The sequence below is a fragment of the Nannospalax galili genome, unplaced genomic scaffold (genome assembly GCF_000622305.1).
Source record: "Nannospalax galili isolate Female #2095 unplaced genomic scaffold, S.galili_v1.0 scaffold265, whole genome shotgun sequence".
Taxonomy (NCBI): Eukaryota; Metazoa; Chordata; class Mammalia; order Rodentia; family Spalacidae; genus Nannospalax; species Nannospalax galili.
Genome location: NW_008353747.1, coordinates 505816 through 524619, shown reverse-complemented (window position 1 = coordinate 524619; position 18804 = coordinate 505816). Strand labels below are relative to the sequence as shown.

Here is an 18804-nt window from a genome sequence, read left to right as displayed (position 1 = left end):
CCTGTAATCCCAGCACTCAGGAGATGGAGGCAGAAGATCAGGAGTTCAAGGCTAGTCTTGGCTACATAGGGAGTTGGAGATCAGCCTGAGCTACATGAGACCTTGTCTCCTGCTCTGTCCTGAGGACTCTGAGACAGTGTCTTCAGACAAGCCAGAAGCCAGGAGTGGTGGTGCACACCTTTAATCTCAGCACTCAGGAGGCAGAAGCAGGCAGTTCTCTGTGAGTTCAAGGCCAACCTGGTCTACAGTGAGCTCCAGGCCATCTGGGGCTACGGGGAGACCTTGTCTTAATCAAAAAAAAAAAAAAAAAAAAAAGCAGGAGGGCAATTTGTACTCTAGCCCCCAATGGGTTCTGGGTAAGGAAGGATGGAAGGAGAGGAGGCAGGGAACTGTGAGCCCCTTGACTTGAGCAAGAGGTACTGGCCATAGCCTCAGGCACTCCACGAGTGCTATTGTTCCTCAGTCTTCACCAACTTTCACCTTGGGGGAAGCCTGCAACTGCTTCTGGGCAGAGCCCTGAAGCCGTCCTCATACCCACTCCCATCTCCAAGATGGAGAGCTTCTCCTCTCCATCTTGTGTGTAGGGAGAATACAGAGTGTCAAAAATCTAATGGAGACCCCTAGGATTACATCTTGTATATCACTGGGACCCACACAATCAAACCCATCTGAAGGTCCTACATCTGATACCATCTGTCTCTGTGTCAGAGACAAGGATGGGAGCACCTTGCAGGTGTCTCCAAGGTGCCACCAGTCACATCATTAATATAACTCCATGACCTTGGAACAGGAGCTGGGAACCCCCACTGGAGTCACACCAGACTACGCAGTTGGGTCAAGGGGCAAGGGCTGGAGAAAGAGGGGATAGGAGCCAGGGCTCAAGTAGCTAAGGCACAATCTAACTCCAGGGGTGTTCAAATCAGTTCTGCAAGAAGCAAAAAGTGGGGGTGCCCTCTCCCTGCTCCTCCTCCACATCAGGGTGGGAGAGGAGCTGGCCCAGTTGAACAAGAAGCAGCCAGAAAAGCCAAGGGCCTTCTCATCTGAAGAAGAGGGTCCCTGAGGCAAAGGCAGACCCAAGGCTCAGGTGGGCAGCCCTGGGGTAAGGGCAGCCCAGGAGAGCTGGAGCGACATAGGAGAAGCAAACCAATGGGATGGGAGCTTCCAGAAAGCCAACCCTCAAGTAAAGTCCAGCAACACCAGCTGTTTGAAGAGAAGGGGAAGAGTGGAGGAAGCTGAACTCTGGGAGTGTGGAAGTGGCATGGTCCTGCCATGCCAAGGGTAAGGGCTGCCCACCTTGAAGTGTTGGGGTACATATTCCAGTGGTTGAGAGATCTGGGACACTATCTCTCCCACCTCTGCAGTCCAATTTCCCCAAGGAGAAAACCCAGGAAAGATGCATATAGCACTCCGGTGTTCCAAGAAGGATCAAGGGGTCCCTCTACGAGCCTCCTCAGCAGCCCAAAGAGCAGAAGTGGGCTGGGTAGGCTAGGATCCTCCAAGACCAAGGCAGCCAGGCCTAGCAGGATCTAGAAATTAAAAGCAGGGCATGGAAAAGGGAGCTGGGACAATGTGGACAGGTGTTCCAGGGTGGGTGAAATAGAAGTTCCCCTATGAAGAACTTTCTGGAAATCAGATCTCCTTCAAAGCCCAGATTATCTCCCACAGTGGCCTGATACCAGCAGACTCCACCTCAGAGTCCCAACACACTCCCACCATCATGAGTGCTCACCCTTCCATCTCTAAGGCTCAGCTTTGGGGACAGCCCTCACTGATACCTCCAATTCTCTGGTGAGAAATCAGAAGGAAAAGTGAGGGGCTATCAAAGAGGTGGGGAGCCTGAAGGAGACCCCATTTTCCTACATGTCAGGGGACCAACCCTTCCACACTGCCCCAGCCCCTTTTCCCTTTCCTGGACCTCCCCCAGGCTCCCTCCCCCAGCCAGCTCTTGTCCTTGGAAAGCCCCAGCTAGAGAGGGAGCAGGGAAGTTTGGGCAGGACCTGCTCCTTCCTACTCAAAAAAGACTACAGTTTGAGCCAAGCAGCAGATGTCTCAGTATGTGGGTTCCACAGACAGGATGCAGGCATCAATGGCACCATCAGAATTCGAGGTTCCTTGGCTGCTTGGCCCCAAACAGGACCTCACACTTTTGTGGGTGGTTTCTCTTCTGCCTTGGAGCCAGGCAACCCATTTTCTGTGTTGTCATTTCCTGAAGAACTCACAAGACACTCCTTCCTAGAGAAAGAGAGAGGGGGGAAGAGATATTGGTGAAGGGAGAGAGGATGAACTGGTGAACTGGGGATGGACATGGCTTCCAATGCCCAGCCCTGCACCCTCTCCCTCTCCCTGGTCTGTTTGTTTGCTTTCCAGATAGGGTCATGTGTAGTCCAGGTCACTATCTAATGGCTGATGAACTTAGTACTCACCTTGCCTCCACTTCCCAAGTGCTATGATTACAGGAATGAAACCACCATTTTTATGTGGTGGTTTATATGGTGCTAGAGATTAAATCCAGGACTTCATACATGCTAGACAAATACCTTACCAACTGAGCTGTGTCTCTAGCTCTCCCTAGCTTTCTAAAGCTAAGGGAGGAAGAGGCAAAGTCACAGAACTCTGTGCCCACATTCCTTCATCTATAAAATAGGCCTAGAATGATCCTATCTTCATGGGGTTGTTGTAAGAACTAAAAACATACGAGAAGGGTAGGGGCAGGTGGAAAGGGCTCACTAAGGCTTAGCTAGTCTGATGTCTTCACACGGCAGATCCAAGGGTACCAGGCACCATTCCCAGAATACATATCCAGACTGTGCCATCCCAGGGCCTAAGGTACAGGCCACCAGGGAATGCTCTGGGAACACAGAGCTCCTCCCCATAGGGCCCAGCTCTGTGACCTGAGGTGGAAAAGAGATTCTATAGAAGGGCAGGGCAGGCATCAGGTCTGGCCTCAAGGATGACAGGTCTGAGAAGGTGGTGGACAGGGTGGGAAGGGGAGATGTTAGGTAGGGAAGGCACCTCCTGGGAAAGCCACACCTTTCTACTTTCCTAGAGTCCCTCCTCCTTAGGCAAAGGCAGACTCATGTGACAGACCTTATGTGAAATGCCCCTTGCATTTTACTTTAACACAAGGTTTTCCTCGATGCTTCAGGGACCCTCTCTTGGGCTGCCCTTTGCCCCTAGCCTCTTCTCACCTAGTACCTCTGCTCCACTGAAACCACAAGGGCCCTGTATGGCCTCACCAGCTACCTTGAAACCAGGGCTCCTGGGTCTCAAAAGATCTGTCCCCAACCCCTTTGCACGGGTCTCCCATTCCTCCATTGTCCTATAGACCCAGGCTACTGCCCAGACTCTGCCTTAGCTCTCAGAGAATCCTCTACCAGGAACACCTTCCTCTTCCTCTCCAGGGATGAGATGGTATCTTCCAAAATATCCCGTGTTGCCCCATCTTTGGAAGCCCACAGCATTCTGCAGTGCCTTTTTGCTGGCACGGATCCTCTCTACCTTGTACCACATTTATTCTTGCACATAACTCATCTTTTTTACTGAAGAGCAGAATCCCGTTCCTTCCAGAATGTTCTATAGCACCTGGAACAGTGCCTTGTATACCATATCTCAAAAATTAGCCATCAAATAAAGTCATGAGCTACAGGTATGCCCAATGAGTCAGGAGGATGCAGTGTCAGTGGTTTAGGGGTTGAGGGTTGATTTCAGATTTCCAATCCTAGCCCCATTATTTACTAGCTGTGGGGTCTTAGGTAAGTCACCTAAACACTCTGAGTGCAATTCTAAGATAAAAAGGATGGGTGTTGTATAAAAATGCCTAGTGGTTGGGTTTAAGGCCTATTCCACAGGATAGAGCCCATATCTGGTCACTAGATAGGTCATGGGCCCCAGGGAAGAACCTGTTACTAATACTCTACTAAGTTGACATAGTATTGAATGACTCTTAATGTCTTATTGCTATACCCATAGATTATTGCATCTCTCAACCTTCATCAGAAAAGCTTCTTCTTTCACCAAAAGGCAATTGACACAGAGATCCACAACTGGTCAACATGTAGAGAATTAGAGACTGTGAATTGCTCAGTCCTAAATGGGACATCTATATCACAGCCCTCACTCCAAGACCCGGGGATCTTTGAGGAAGACGGAGCAGAAAGACTGCAAGAGCCAGAGGTAGTAGATGACTACAAGGAAATGGTGTTTTTTGGACAGCAGGGCAGTTACATATATGAACTCACAGTAATGGTGGCAGCATTCATGAGACCTCCTCAATCTCAAGTCAGACAAAATCCCAGCATGGAGTGGAGGGAGGTGGGCATGAGGTCCAGCTAAGGAGCTATTGGCATTTGATGGCTGATGGGAGAGGAGGTCAGTTTTCTTTAAGGGTGTGGCCCCTGATAGGTTGACCACGCTCCAGGGCAGGTTCCATAACCAAGAGTATTTGGACAACACAAATTGGACTCGATGGGAGTGGGGAAGAAGAAAGTTGGGTGAGTAGGAAGGTAGGGCTGGATCTGAGAGGAGTTGGGGTGAGGAATAAGATCAAAATTCATTATATGAAACTCTCAAAGAATCCATAAAAATATTTTAAATGCCTAAAGTATAGTAGTCATTTGCTGGATAGCAAGAAGAGTTCCAAGCTCTAGCACTTTCCTGATCTACCACCCTCCTAGCAAGAAAACCATAACCCCGCATGCCTTGTGTTTTGTTCTGTTTTGTAGGCAAGCGCTCTCCCAGTGAGCCACCTCCCTGGCTCAGCAAAGCCAGGGGGAATCCGTGCTACCAGGGGGAATCACTGCTGCTTTTTCTAAATGCTTTCAAACCGTATATTGAAAACTTTGTCTTCCAATTCTGCATTCCATCCACGGAAAAGCAGAACCTAGTCAGGTTCCATATTTCTGACCCCTCTCAAGATGGGCAAGACTCTCACAGCTTCTGGTCACAAGAGAGGCAGACAACCCTCAGTCTTCATCCTGGCCAATGTCGGGGGGGGGTCTTTCCTAGAGTCCCCTCCATGTCTCCAGCTTCCTGACCATCTTATCAGTGCAGTTTCTGCCCTCTCCAGCCAGATTCTCCCTTCTCAGCAGGGCAGAAGCAGCAGTGAGGACTCTGCCACATCTCAGCCTCAGATCGCCACTCTGTTCCAAAGGCAGCCCACCTCATTGTGTGCCTTTCCCAGAACAGGGCTTTCTACTGCCTTTTCTCTGCTCTGGCACCTAATACTACCTTCTACCTGATACTGCTCCAGAAAATTCTGGACCTGAGCCTTACACCCTCTGTACCTGCTCATCTTTCTCCTCCTGCTAGTGCTGAGGTGGAAGGCAGGATCTCACACATGTTCGGCCAGCCCTGTACCACTTAGCTGTACCCCGACTCTTAGATGTCTGTTATTAAACCTAAACTTACTCTGGGGCTTCCTGAGAGGCCACATCACATTTTTTTACTTTATTTTATTTACTTATTTATTTTTTGAGACAGATCTTCACCGTGTAACCCAGGCTAGCCTTGAACTCTAGGCCATCCGGTTTGTCTTTGGACTACTAAAATAAGCATAAGCCACCATGCCCAGGCTTCAGGCTTTAGTTTTGTCTTTCCCATTTGAATTTTCAGAATTTCTCAGTAGGCATCTCCAATCTCCCTAAAAGGATCTTTCCATTTCAGAGTTTCTCTACATGGACTCATATTTTTCTCTGCTAAAAATGAAAATAAATAAATAAATACATACATACACACATACATAAATAGGCTTCCTAAATCCCTTGGTAGGCTTTAGGTAAAGAGAAAGGTTAATGGGATGGGATAGAAGAAAGTGGGATGAGGAAGAACAGGTGGAGGGAGGTTGGGAAAGGGCGGGGAGGTGGGGCAAGGGTTGCAGGACAGTGGCAGGATCAGCAAGAAGTGGGGGACAAGGAGTCAGAGGGGCACTGCAGGCTGGCAGAGGGCAGATGGAGGGGGACTCTAGGGACCACAAGACGAGAGGGGCAGTGGTCTGGTGAGCACATGAGTGAGGCGGGGGCTTTATCAACTCACTTCTTCTCTCGGGTCTTTTTGAGGATGAAGGTGATGAATTTCTTCAGCAGGAGGATGCAGACCAGGAGCCCAATGACCCCACCCACCACTGCCAGGATAATGAGTGTCACTGTGTTGTCCACTTCTTCCACTGGAGGAGGGGCAGAGCAGAGAGAGAAGGGTGAGAGATGGGAGGAGTCATATGAAGTCAGCACAAACACACACAGCCCCCACCCAGGCTGCCATCCTCTCAGGTCTACAGATACAAGAGAAGTTAGAATGTAGAACCCAACAGGCTAAGCACACCAAGGGGCCTGGTCCCCTCACCACCCCCACCTCCTCCACAGACTCACACACAAGTTCAGAAATAAACCATAATGGGATCCTAAAACTCCCTGCTTTGAGTCACAATGTGCTCCTCAAATTGCTCCATGAGAATTCCATCCTTGTAGGCAAAAACTCCACCTCTCACTGCCTTCAGATGTCCCTACTCTGTGTCACCTCTTCCAGTGAGGCCTTCCCTGGCCATCCTGTGAACCCTCATCTTCCTTTACCACTTCATCTCTTCTACACAACACCACACACATTCTCTCACGAGGTGTACTCTTTAACTGCATTGCTCCCTCAGCTACTCAAGGAGGAAGCAAATCCCCCAACCTGGTCATGCTGGACCCTGAGCCCCCAGAACCACCTCTGCCACTTAAATGGATGGTTGAATAGCTCTACAAACAGAGGAAATCCACCTCACAAAGACCCTGTGAGGAGCCATGGAGCTAATATGAGAAGTCTAACTCAGTGCCTAGCACCTAGAAAAGCTCCGTTGATGTCGGTCCTCTTTCCTTCTCCCTCCTGTAAAGGCTGAGTGCAGGGTAGAGAGACAGGAAGGAAAGTAAATGAGGGAGAAGAGGTGGACCTATGTGGCAACCTGACCCCAAGCTCATTGCCTCAGGCGCTATCCTTGGAATAGCCCGAATTGAACTCCTGGGGGGTTGGGGTGAGGCTCACAGAAGGCAGCATAGTTGAGATATTGAGCAGTCTCCTTCCCATGCCTCTGCCCACATCCCTCATCTTCCAGGCCCCTCAGCTTCCAGGGGCCCAGCCTAACTTCTCTCCTGTTTAGCAGCTTTTGTTGCTCTAGCTACCTCCATAGGCTGGAGTCATGTGACCACCTGGCTCCTTGTCACAAGTGTCTTCATGATCTACGGGGCCCACCTGTGTCCAATTCCAGAGGGGACAGACCCTGCCTTATTCCATCTGCCTCTCAGGAGCCTCTACTGGCTGTTGATTCTGCTGCCCCATTTTCGTTAACTGTCCACTAGTCTTTTGTCCTGCCCTGAACCAAACATTCCTCAAGCAAGAACACCGTATCTGTTACCACACCCTTTAGTATAACACCTGAGAGCCATCCAAAGCTTGCTAACACAGTACAAAGTTGCAGGAACAATCCACCTATACCAAGAGAGCCTAATGCTGCCACACACTCCCAGATCACTCCTCTGGCCCACACAGCCACTCTGGCAGAGGTTGCCATGTGTCTATTTCATAGACCAGGAAAACAAGGCTCAGAGAGACTTGGTGTCATCCATAAGCCACTCAGTAGCTGACTTTCTTCTAGTTTCCAGAGGTACCGGTAACTCTCTCCAATGTAGCCCATGTTGCCATTTCAAGGTAACATGGAGGCAGGCACCCCAAGTCCTACCCACTCCTCATCCTCCCCGACTGCATACATTTATCAACCACTTGGAGGAAGATGGTGGCAGAGTTAGCCAAGTCCTTCTCCTTGGGGTTCCTCACGTAGCAAGTGTATTTGCCGGTATCACTGAACTCCAGGTCACGCAACTGAATGGAAATGTTATTCATTTTCTCCTTAGTGGAACCCTCCAGGGTGATTCGGTCATCCTCCTTTACCCTCACCTTGGGGTCTGACTTCTCGTTCTTTACAATGCCATCTATGAGCTGGGGCAGAAAAGGATGGGAGTCATTAAGTGTCAAGACATCATCACAGCACCCTCTCTTAGGTGCCAGCCCTGTCCAGGTCCAGGAAGACCCTTCAGTAACATACCTTGCCCATTTTCATTTCCTCTGCCAGTGCCAATAGCTCTACCTGGCTAACCTGAATTCTGCCCATCTCAAGCTAATCCTTCCACTAAGTTCTCCCTGGACTGCAGCATGCTGACTCCTCTTTTCATAAAAGCCTTTTGCACAATGGCTCTGTTAATCACACACACACACACACACACACACACACACACACACCAACCTTCACTCTGCATTTCCACTCAGCCTTTACTTATGCTATGTCCTCTGTCACACTGAATCCTGTCCCTTTGTCAGGACGTGGATCAATGCTACAGCTCTATTCATCAGCACCCTCTGAGGCTAGTGTCTAATTCTACTCAGAGCTGGACTCTTGGGGCTTCCCCAGTTACTCTGGGAGGAGATTCCCTGCCAGACTACAGAGAATTCTGTAAACACCTGTGACCAGTTCACCCCACTCATCCAGTTTCTTCTCCTTTCCTTCAAAGTGATCCCCATCCCTTGCTCATTTTGTCTCCAAGCCTTTCAAAGGTGTTTCTCTCGCATGTTTGTTAATATTGATTTTTATGCAAGCAGCCCAAATTCCAGATTTCTCTTAAAACCAGACAGTGAAATCTAGCCAAAAATTCCAACAGACCCCAAAATCTGGCATCACCATCTGAACACTCCTCCTACCCAAACCCTGGGAGAAAGGAATAAAAGGTGGATTCTTGGAGTCATTGTAATGGAGATCACAAGGGACTAGCAGCTGGAATGGAAAGCACCCATGGGTGATGAACAGACACAGGAGGGAGGACACAGGCACCCCACTTACAATCCTGTAGACATCGGTGTTATTGTAGTTCCACCTGAAGTAGAGGTTCTCGAAGCCAAAGCAGCTGGAGAAGGTGCAGGGCAGCAGGATGGCCGAGCCATTGACAGCATAGATGGTGGTTGCCTTTCCCACAGACACCTCCAGCGACAGGCACATGGGGAGCAGGAAGAGGCCTGTGTGAGGAATATGGCCTCCCTTAATAAAAACCCCACCAGGAGCTCTGGGAGGGGATGCTCTGGCAGGGAAGAGTGGCTTGGTCGTTCAAGAAGGCCTTTGGAACCCTCGAGGTCAACTTCAGGAAGACAGTTCTCTCTACAGCATGTATAGGACCTGAGCCACCCATTTCAATATCCATGTCACCTGAACGAGACTAAATTCTAGGCCTCTCAGTGGCCCTGTGGTATTCTGGATAACCACAAGGGGTCACCCCAAACCAAGAAAAGGAGGACCTGGCGGGCTTGCAGGGAACCCGCAGCTCCATCCCCTCACTTTGGGACGCAGCACCCCTCCAGTGCAGGCGAAGTGGCCGGGTTCCATCCTACCTGCACAGTTTGCAACTTCCATAGGTTGGGGTGCGTCCCTCGAAACGTTTGAGGGGTTAGAGATTGGGGGACAGAGAAGAGCGGGTCTCGTCGTGTGGAACAGGAAAAGTGCGGCCGCCGCAGTCTCCGCCTTTGGGCTCCTGACGGCTGGGGACAGAGGGACATCGCAGGCCTGGACCTTGCGGGGCTAATGAGCCCAGGGCCTCCTACTGCCCAGTAGGATCCTGAGAGAGGAGGACCGACCTGGCTGGGATTAGACTACTTGAAACGGACGCAGGTTGGAACCAGAGACAGCGAGGGCGCAGGATGGAGCAGAGAGAGCCAGATCTGCTGCTGAGGCCGATTCCGATCAAGTGCCAGGCTCACGTGTAGGGTGAGGGGCTCCACAGTGTACCCCTGTTCCCGCCTATTCTGGAGACGCCTCCCCAGCACCCCAGTACCCACGCTGTGCCCTCTCACCCCAGCAGCCACGGTGATGCGCCAAGCCCCTGGCACCCCTTCCGCAGGGCATCCCTCTGCCCTTACTTAGGCTTTGCACACGTGCCCTCCTCCTGGATGCCTGTAAAATGTCTGACCCTTCTCCATTCTGGCACCTTCCTCAGGGAAATCCCACGTGCCTCAAGGTCGTTTCGCAAAGCAGAGAGGGGAGTCTGCAGGTGGATGCTTATTATCTTCCTTGCCCGAGGGGAACGGAGCACCCACTCCCATCTTACTTCTCTGGAAAGTCCCTTGTTGTCTATATTAATTCCCTCCTGCTGCACCATAAATTAGTTTGCTCTTGTTTTGCCCACAAGAGGTAATGAAGATGCTTCCAAATGACAGGAGCTCCCAGCAGAGCTGGCAGCCTGCACCCTCTCTCTAGTATCCCCTCACCTTGTGCCCCCTTTGCTTCTGGATGCAGAATGACTGCACCCCCACCCTAGCCCACCAGGTCAGAAAACACATTCTATGGCCCAGTAACCCAGTCCTGACCCCTGCTACTGTCTACAACGGCAGTATAGCACATATTTGTAGAGTACTTGCTGTGATTGACACCTCTCAGCCTGCTATTATTCCACCATGGCATATGATTATAGATCATCTGGAGACAGGTGGAGCCTAGAGAAGTCCAGAAAAAAACTCCCCTCAGGTTAATCAGGAAGACAGTTCCAGCATTCCATAGTCCCAAGCCAGAAATAGCCAGACTTTGTCCACCATGGCTCCAGTTTCTGCTAAGACGTTATTTCAATTAGCCTGTGTATATGTCTGTCTCTGTGTCTCCATGTGTCCATGTATCTCTGTGTGGCTGTGCATCTGTGTGTGTGGTATGGTGTGATATGTACACACGCATCAGAAATAATTGCAGAGCCACAGTTTTCAACATTGATGCAATTCAGAATCACCGGGGGACAGGTACAGCCAGCTGTGGGGTGGCCCTTGTAGCAACTGACTGGGTTAGTCTTCAGAGCCGGCCTCTCTCACCACACTTGAAAACCACTATGCTAGAGGACTCCCACACACTCACTCCAACTTTTAATAGGGTACCAAGGGGTAGGTTTAATTTTTCTCATTTCACAAATCAGGGGCTGGAGAGATGGCTCAGCGATTAAGAACACTGACTATTCTTGCAGAAGACTCAGGTTTGAATCCCAGCACCCATATGTCCCTGAGTCTTTACTCTGCAGTGCCCTCCTCATCCTCGGCTGGCCTGACTGAGTATTCACTGTAAAGAAGGCATGGGAGGGGACGCTTTCTAGAGAGCTTTCTTTGTGCTGACCCTACATTCTGGCAGTTGCTTTACTTCTGGTTTTCAAACTAGTTGTCACAGCAAAACCCTTACATGTTTATATTAAAAGCATATGTACATATTTAGAAATAATAAAGTTGATTTTGGTCTTTAGAAATGAAAATTCTTTGGGGCTGGAGAGATGGCTTAGTGGTTAGGAGCACCGGCTGTTCCTGCAGAAGACCTGGGTTTGAATCCCAGCACCCACATGGTAGCTAACAACTGTCAATAACTCCAGTCCCAGGGGATCCGACAGCCTCTTCTGTCCTCTGCAGGCATTGTAGGACACAGATGCACTTACCTACATGCAGGCAATACACACATACACATAAAATAAAAATAATAAAAAATTTTTTAATTAAGGATCAAAGAGGTAAAGTGATTTTTCCCAGTGGCCACGTAGTAAGTGACCACTTTGGAATTGTGTACTCATGTTATGATAGGATGGCTATTTTTATATAGACTACATCATTTAATCCTTATCCTAATCTATAGTTATTCTTCTTATTGCTAGTCAATTGCTCAAAGAAATAGACTCATAAAGGCCACATACCAGGAAGTGGACAGCCAGTACTCAGAAATATACCTGCTTTCTCCTCTCCAAAAGAGCCATTCTGTCAGGGCTCGAAGCCCCTGGTTCGTGTTTCACCTCTACTGTCCTCTACCCTAGCTCTCCCCAGAGGACTAAGGACAGGAACAGCCCTAGGTGCCTGCTCTTCAACCTAGAGCCTGCACTAGAGGATGGGAGCCTGAAGCTCTGCTCTCCTCTTCCCATAACCCTACAAACCCAGGTTCAGAATGCAGAGCAGAAGACAGGAAAGCACTGAAAGCATCTTCCAACTCAGGGAGATGGCTCAGTAGATAAAAGTGCTTGCCATGTAAGTGTAAGGACTTGAGTTCGAATCCCCAGAACCCATGTAAAAGTTGGATATGCAGCACAAGTGTCAGTAATCCTAGCACTTTATGAGGAGATGGGAGGTAGAGACAGAATCCCTGGAAAATTGTGAGCCAGCTAGCCTGGCATCTGCAGTAGAGAAACAACAGAGACCGTGTCTCAAACAAAGTGGCCAGGGACCAAGATCATCCTCCAACCTCTATGTACAAGCTGCATGCCCACATTCACACACTCAAATGCACACACACACACACACACACACACACACACACACACACACATGAAAAAAGTTTCCTGAGCTAGATGTGATGGCTGACATCTGAATTCCCAGCACTCAGAAAGCTAAGACAGGAAAATTGGTATGATTTCAAGGACAGCCTGGGCTGCAGTGAGACCCCGGCTTAAGAAAGAAAAAAAGGAAGGAGGGAAGGAAGGAAGGAAGGAAGGAAGGAAGGAAGGAAGGAAGGAAGGAAGGAAGGAAGGAAGGAGGGAAGGAAGGAAGGAAGGTATGTTGGTTCTTGGTAATTACAGGGCTCCAAGGAACTCAACAATCATGTTCCAGTGCTCACTGGTACCTAGTCCTGGGAACTAGGGTCCTGGCAAAGGCAAAGATGGAGTAACTAACTCACATCCAGGGTCAAATTCCTCCCTCCCAACTCCAGCTCAAATGAGCTATTCAAGAGCACAGAGGTACATCAAAAGAGAAATGAGGTTTTTTGTTTGTTTTGAGGCAGGGTCTCATATAGCCTAGGCTATCTTGGAACTCATTATGTAGCCAAGGATGACCTTAAACTAACTGTTCATCTTTCCATGACCACCTCCCCAGGTGCTGGGACTACAAGCACGTACCACCATGACTGTTTTGGGAAAATGCTTTTGATTGCTTTAAATAGATAGAAACAGAAAAAAGCAAAAAGAGTCCCAAATAGAAAACACTATTTCTTTAAGTTCTAGCTCACCACATAGTGCGTAATTCTGCCTGATGCGAATGACTTGACTCTGATACACTCAGGACTCTTGGAGTGGCTGAGTGAAGAAGCACTGCTGTGTCCTCCATAGCCTGGAAGGGATAATGGAAACTGGCAGAGATGATTTCCACAGAGTCTTCCCCGCCCAGGTGGAGACCTGAGAGATGGTAGGCAAACTGTCTTCTGCACAGCACAACCCATCCAGTCGGGCACCAGAAAGTCCTGCCAGCTGCATCTGGGAGGTTGGTGCTTTGGAAAACCTGGGACTCCACAAGCCCTCACTTGTGAGACTGTGCGTGGGGGAGAAGGAAGTCTGGTCATGATCCACTAAGGGCCCCCTGGAGGGCTGCTTCAGCAGGTTGAAGGCTGAAATGTGAAATGGACTGGTCAGCAGGCACCAAACAGGCCCCAGTCTGCCTGCTGACCTTGAGAAAGTCAGCGGTGCCACATCCATCCTGCGCATCCTCAGAGCAGGGCAGGATGGCTGTAAACTTTCCCACCTCTCAGCTTGGTGGGAAGCCAAAACGTGAGCCTGTAAGGAGCTTCCTAGAGGAGAGAAGAATGGTGTTTGAAAGCAGAGATAGGGACAGGACTGCCCCCATCCCAGTCTTCGACATAACCGGGGCGCCACCAGCTTTCCTTAATGACCACTGTCAGCCGAGACAGCCTCCAGGCTGCTCACATTGATTTGTGCTTTCACCCTCTACCACATTTTGGATTATTTCCAAGTAGTTATTTCTCTAAGTAAAGGACTTTCTTGCTTTACCCTAAACCTGTCTCTTTAGAATGCCAGCCCCACGTTGTGGGTATACTTGCAAGTTGGGGTCCCCTAACTTCCCACAACACCCCCGAACTGTGGGACTGATGAAGAGGTCTCCCCAGCCAGGGTCCTGTGGAATTCTATCCTCAGTCCCACAGCTTTGCTTTTCCTAAGTCAGTTAGCCATCAGCAGCCATCTTCAGAAGTTCCCCCGTCCCTGCTACGCTGCTGAGACTTTGTCCAAAGAGAAAGACAGGCTTGGGATTCTCAAGTTGTACCAAAGGGTTTTGTCTTGGTTTGGTTTGGGTTTTTTGTTTTGTTTTGTTTTGTTTTTTCAAGTATTTAGGGACTATGGAGGCAGCTCAAAAGTAAAGTCCTTGCCTAGCAAGTATGAGGACCTGAGTTCAAATACCAAGAACCCATGTAAAAGTAGAAGATACAGCAGTGCAGGCTTGTAATCCCAGAATTGGGGAGGCAACGAGAGGAGGATCAAATGAGAGACCCTGTCTCAAAATGGAAGGGGTCCTGAGGAATGACACCAAAGGTTGACTTCTGGCCTCTACGCACATACCTGCACACATATGTACACTCACATGAACACATACATACCAAAAAAATATATTCAGCACATGTTTTTAAGTATTCACACCAGCAGGATTTCTATGAACACTACTGTACATTTCAAGGTCAATACTAGGCTGCAAACCATTCCATCACTTCTCCCCCAAGTCCCCGGATCAGTAACACCCAGGCCAGGGCAGGGGGTAGAAAGAGGACAGGATGGTGCCTGCTCTAAGTTTAGCTCCAAGGATTTGCTGTGCATGGCAAGCAGAAACTCAGCTGAGACACTCTGGCCCCGGGAAGGAGGAAAGGCTCAGTTAGAACAGGGTGGAAGAAAGTGGGCCGAGGGCAGCAGAACAAGGACCCCTCCTGAGATTTAGGCCCTGGGGGCATCAGAGGTAGTACTGGGCCAGGCAAGGCCTCTGGGCCCTTGCAAAGGAAAGATTTCTGCTTCCTCGCCCTAGGCAACCTGCCTGCCTGTTTCCTGCCCACCCCCAGGAGCTTTGCCAGGATAGAGGCATGCCCCTGAGACAGCACTGGAAGCTCAGTGAAACCAGCTTTACAAACAAGTCCAAACAGTGCGTCTGTCCTACCTTTTGGTGGTGTTATCAGACATCATCCATGGCTTATGACAACATACCTACAGCACCTTGAGGCACCAAGCCAACAGGCAAGGTGTTTCCTGGATCCTATAATGCTGATCCTACCAGGAGGTGGCCAGTCATAAGGGCTTGGGGACCCAGCCTTCTCTGTCCCCACAAGCATGTTTCCTGTGGATCTGAAGAATTAATCATCTTTTCCAGATGCAAATTGCCCTCAGCCTTCCTCCCCTCTTCTCCAGTGTCTCCTGGCTTACCCTTGCTGGTTTCTTCCTGAGTGGGACTGAACACTCTCTCTTTAATTGTGCTCTCATTAGACAAGCCCTTAATAAATACATACCAAGGGAAAGAGGGTTGTGCAACACAGCACCCTCACAAGTAATAATTAAACACAGATCACAGCAATTAAGCAAATCAGGAAAAAAGGAAGGGGTGCGCAGAACAATATATTACCAGTTACATACTTAGGAAGAGATGGGAACCCGTGTAAATCTCAGTTGCAACCTCAGTTGCAATGATACAGCCTTGCAACCTGCTTCTCCATCTCAGAAAAGGGTATCTTGTTGGGTTATCAAGAAAAAAAAAATCACTTAGATCTCAGTCTAAGAGGCTAAGTTTATTTGGCAAGAGAGGGATAGGACCCCTGGGACACAATCTCCCCAGCTATAAAAACAGAAGCTCTATACCCCGACCCCAGTCGATATCCTTCCATGCCATGTCCCAGAGCCTCACTCATTCTCCAGCGCTAAACACAAGCCCTACTGACCTTCTCCCTCACCAGATGGCCTCGATTCTGTCCCACTTGACCATTAATTGGTCACGTACCCTTGGGCAGGTTACCCTCCCTCTCTGGACCACAGCTTCCTCACAGAAAACGTCTTCTTATGGTTTTAAAGTCCCTGCCCACTTCTACCAAAGCTCTGTCCCACTCTCCACTCATCCTACCTCCCTAATTCTCAAGGCCCTCTTTGCTGCCCACTGAAGCCTAGTTATATGAATAGTCCAGCAATCCAAAGCGTGGCACCCCATCGGCCAACCAGACACAAAAGGTGAGGCAGCCCAGAGTATACAGTGACCACTTTAATACCTGGAGAAATTTCAGTGCCTCAGAGACCTCCTCACCCCTGTCACTGCCACCATGGAGACCTGGGCTGATCTGAGTGGGGACTTGTATGCAATGGCACTGTACACATCCCACGAAGGGGAGCCTCAGACCTCAGAGGTCCACTTCCTAAGAGTCACCGTGAAACCCTAATAACATCTATGCCAAGGCACAGGAGAAAATTCCAATGTCTTCCATCTAGCCCTAGGGAGGTAAGTAAACCTTCAGGTCAGGAGCAAAGGAATGCTGTTGTCCCTGCCACAGAACAGGTCTACACACAATTTACAGGTGCAGGAGGAGCAGCCATGGCTTCCCTTTCAGGCCTCTGTGTCCCCTGCTTCCAGGGCAAATACCTCCACCATGTGCCTGGCCCAATGGTGGGGGAAGGGAGAGCACTGCCAAAACCCAAATCCAACATATATAAACAGGAAGAGGCACAGGTGCCAGAGATGGAGTCGGGTTACATTGAAGACAGGCTTTGATTTATAAGATTACATCCTGGACTAATAAATATCATTGCCTAATAATCTCTTCGAGTTTAACACTCAACACCATGGTGTGCTTATTAATAGACATCAGTAATATCCTGTCCCTTCTGTGTCCTCCGACATGTCTCCTCTGTTTTCATAGTCTTCCCAAAAATGAAGAGCCAGAAGCAGGCCAAACGGGTCTTTCCCTCAATTGGAATCTTTTTACAAGAAGAGAGACAAGGCCCTTCTTGAAAGGTGGTTTTTTAAATGGTCCTCTAAGTCCCTCCAAGCACTGCCAGTATCTAATGTGGAGTTTTCTGGAAGGCAGAGGAGCCTAGCAAAAAAGGGGGGCAAGGAGGAAGACACACACCCAGTGTATGCTTGCTGCCTGGGAAGCTGGTAAACCGTACTAGGCAAGAGTGGCAGCCACCACCACACGAGCAACCCCCCTAACATCCCCTTACAGCCAAGGCAGCAGACCCTTCCCCCGCTGCAGCCCCAAGACCCAGCTCCAGAGGACTGAAGGTACCAGACGAAGCAAAAAAGCTCATCTAGAGGCTAGCTGGCTGGTGAGGAGAGGGTGACGGTCCCCAGGGAGCACAGGCGTCCAGCGGAAGACTGTGGTCAAGGAACTCATTTGGTGCCACACTCTCAAAGCCCACCTTGTCTAAGGTGCCCCTCTTCTCGAGTGTCCCCTTCTTTAGGGTGGAGTGGGGCGGGGGGGGAAGAAACGGGCGAGAGAAGAAATAAAGCTGGGGCTGCCTTACCCAAAAGCCCAAAGCCCAGCCATCTCTCCGGGGCTTTGCCTTGGTCCCCAGCCCGGGACATGGTCCTGTTCTCTCCGGAGCGCCCAGAGGGCTTGGGGATGGAGTTCTGGGCACCGCCGCGCTCTCCGCCTGAGGTCGGCAGTCGGCCCTGCAGCTGCCCGGGACTTCTGCACCGCGGGTCTCGGGTCGGGAAAGTTACCGGGGATAGAGCTAGACTAGGGGGGAGGACGAGGAGAGGGAAGCGCGCCCCGCCGCCTCCTGGAGCCGGCTGCGGGAGCCGCTGCTGGAGAGATGAAGGAGGAGGCGCCGGAGCTGGAGGGAGGACGCCGGAGCGAACGCCGAGGAGAGCGAGGCTGCGCCTCTGTTCTGGAAGCGCTCCAGCCGCAGGAGGGGCGGCAACCGCCGCGGAGTCCGGGGCGTCCCCACTGGCTGCGCACCCTGCCTGGTACGCGGCGGATCGCGGTCCCGGGAACCAGACTGGGCTGCCCTCTCCCTCTCGGGTCGGACTGCGATGCTGCGGCTTGTCACTGCAGGCCCGGCCCGCAGCCGCCCGCATCATCCCATGCGCTGAGCTGCCAATTAGGAGCAGAGTTCACGGGGGAGTAGAGGTGGAGCTTTTCGGCTTGTTGGAAGGCTGTTTTGTTCTGCTTAGAGAACGCGAGTAAGGGCAGCGGCTGTCTCTCCCAGGACTGCAGGAGGGATGTCCGCAGCCAGCGCTGCCGCAGCCGGTGGGCGTGTGCGGACTTGCGGGCTGTGGCCGGCCGCGTGCAGCCGAGGGACCGCACACGCCGCCTCCTGCCGTGCTGCTCGCCGGCTCTGAGGACTGCCTTTAGGCCATAGAGGAACCGAGCTTCCGCTGCAAAGTGTCCCTGCACACCGCCCACCATCCATTTCTACAGAGTCCTTGCAAACCACCGTGGTCCTGGTGAGAAAGTTGTCCACATGCAACCAATCCGCCGGTCTGTGGCCGGCGCCCTAGCTCACCGTCCCACACAGCATCCCTGCCTCGCCTTTTTCCTCGCTTAGGTCAGCCCCTTCAGTCCTCCTCTTCCAAAAGCTTCCGGTTTCCTTGGAATCTAAACTGCAGATACTTCTGCCTCCTTTTGGAGGACTCCATGCCAGAGGGCTGAGTTACAGACACTTGGAGGCATCAAGCTTTTTTCTAATAATGCTCTTTGGGCGGGGAAGAGTCAGTCAGTGTAAACAGCAGAGATGCCCCCCCCTCAAAACTCCTACTCAACTACCCAACTGTCCTTCATCCAAGACACTTTCCCTCCAGTTGACCAGTTGACACTTGAAAATGTGTCTTCGTTCCCTGCTTTGCTGTAAACACAGCACCACATCAGCCACCCACTTTCCCAACTTGGGTACCTGGAAGACTTCAGGGTCATAAGAGACCCTTGGGGTTGTATGCAAAAGTTTAAGTGTCCAAGGATTTTATTAGAGAATTTCGCTGTTTCCTTCTGCCTCCTGGTTTTCAAGGTTGTCCAGCAGCTGCTACCCTGCACTTGTTGCT

At 50.6% G+C, this 18804-nt stretch overlaps 1 protein-coding gene across 1 annotated transcript; it reads right to left on the bottom strand.

Annotated features, from left to right (window-relative positions):
- Positions 1 to 298: 298 nt before the first annotated feature.
- Positions 299 to 17783, bottom strand: Scn4b (sodium voltage-gated channel beta subunit 4). Its single transcript, XM_008850906.3, has 5 exons — positions 17289 to 17783; positions 8861 to 9033; positions 7737 to 7965; positions 6031 to 6160; positions 299 to 2232 (listed from the first exon to the last, which is right to left on the bottom strand). The coding sequence occupies exons 1-5, from the start codon at positions 17347 to 17349 to the stop codon at positions 2139 to 2141; spliced, it is 687 nt and encodes a 228-aa protein (XP_008849128.1). The 5' UTR covers positions 17350 to 17783; the 3' UTR covers positions 299 to 2138.
- Positions 17784 to 18804: the final 1021 nt, after the last annotated feature.

What these genes read in the sequence shown, in the direction of transcription:
- Scn4b (XM_008850906.3), bottom strand. Translation starts at nt 17,349, where the DNA reads ATGTCCCGGGCTGGGGACCAAGGCAAAGCCCCGGAGAGATGGCTGGGC. An exon ending in GCTGGGCTTTGGGCTTTTGG is followed by an intron (nt 9,034 to 17,288) that starts GTAAGGCAGCCC and finishes TTCCTCACACAG; the next exon opens with GCCTCTTCCTGCTCCCCATG. An exon ending in CCTCCAAGTGGTTGATAAAT is followed by an intron (nt 6,161 to 7,736) that starts GTATGCAGTCGG and finishes CCCCTCCTCCAG; the next exon opens with TGGAAGAAGTGGACAACACA.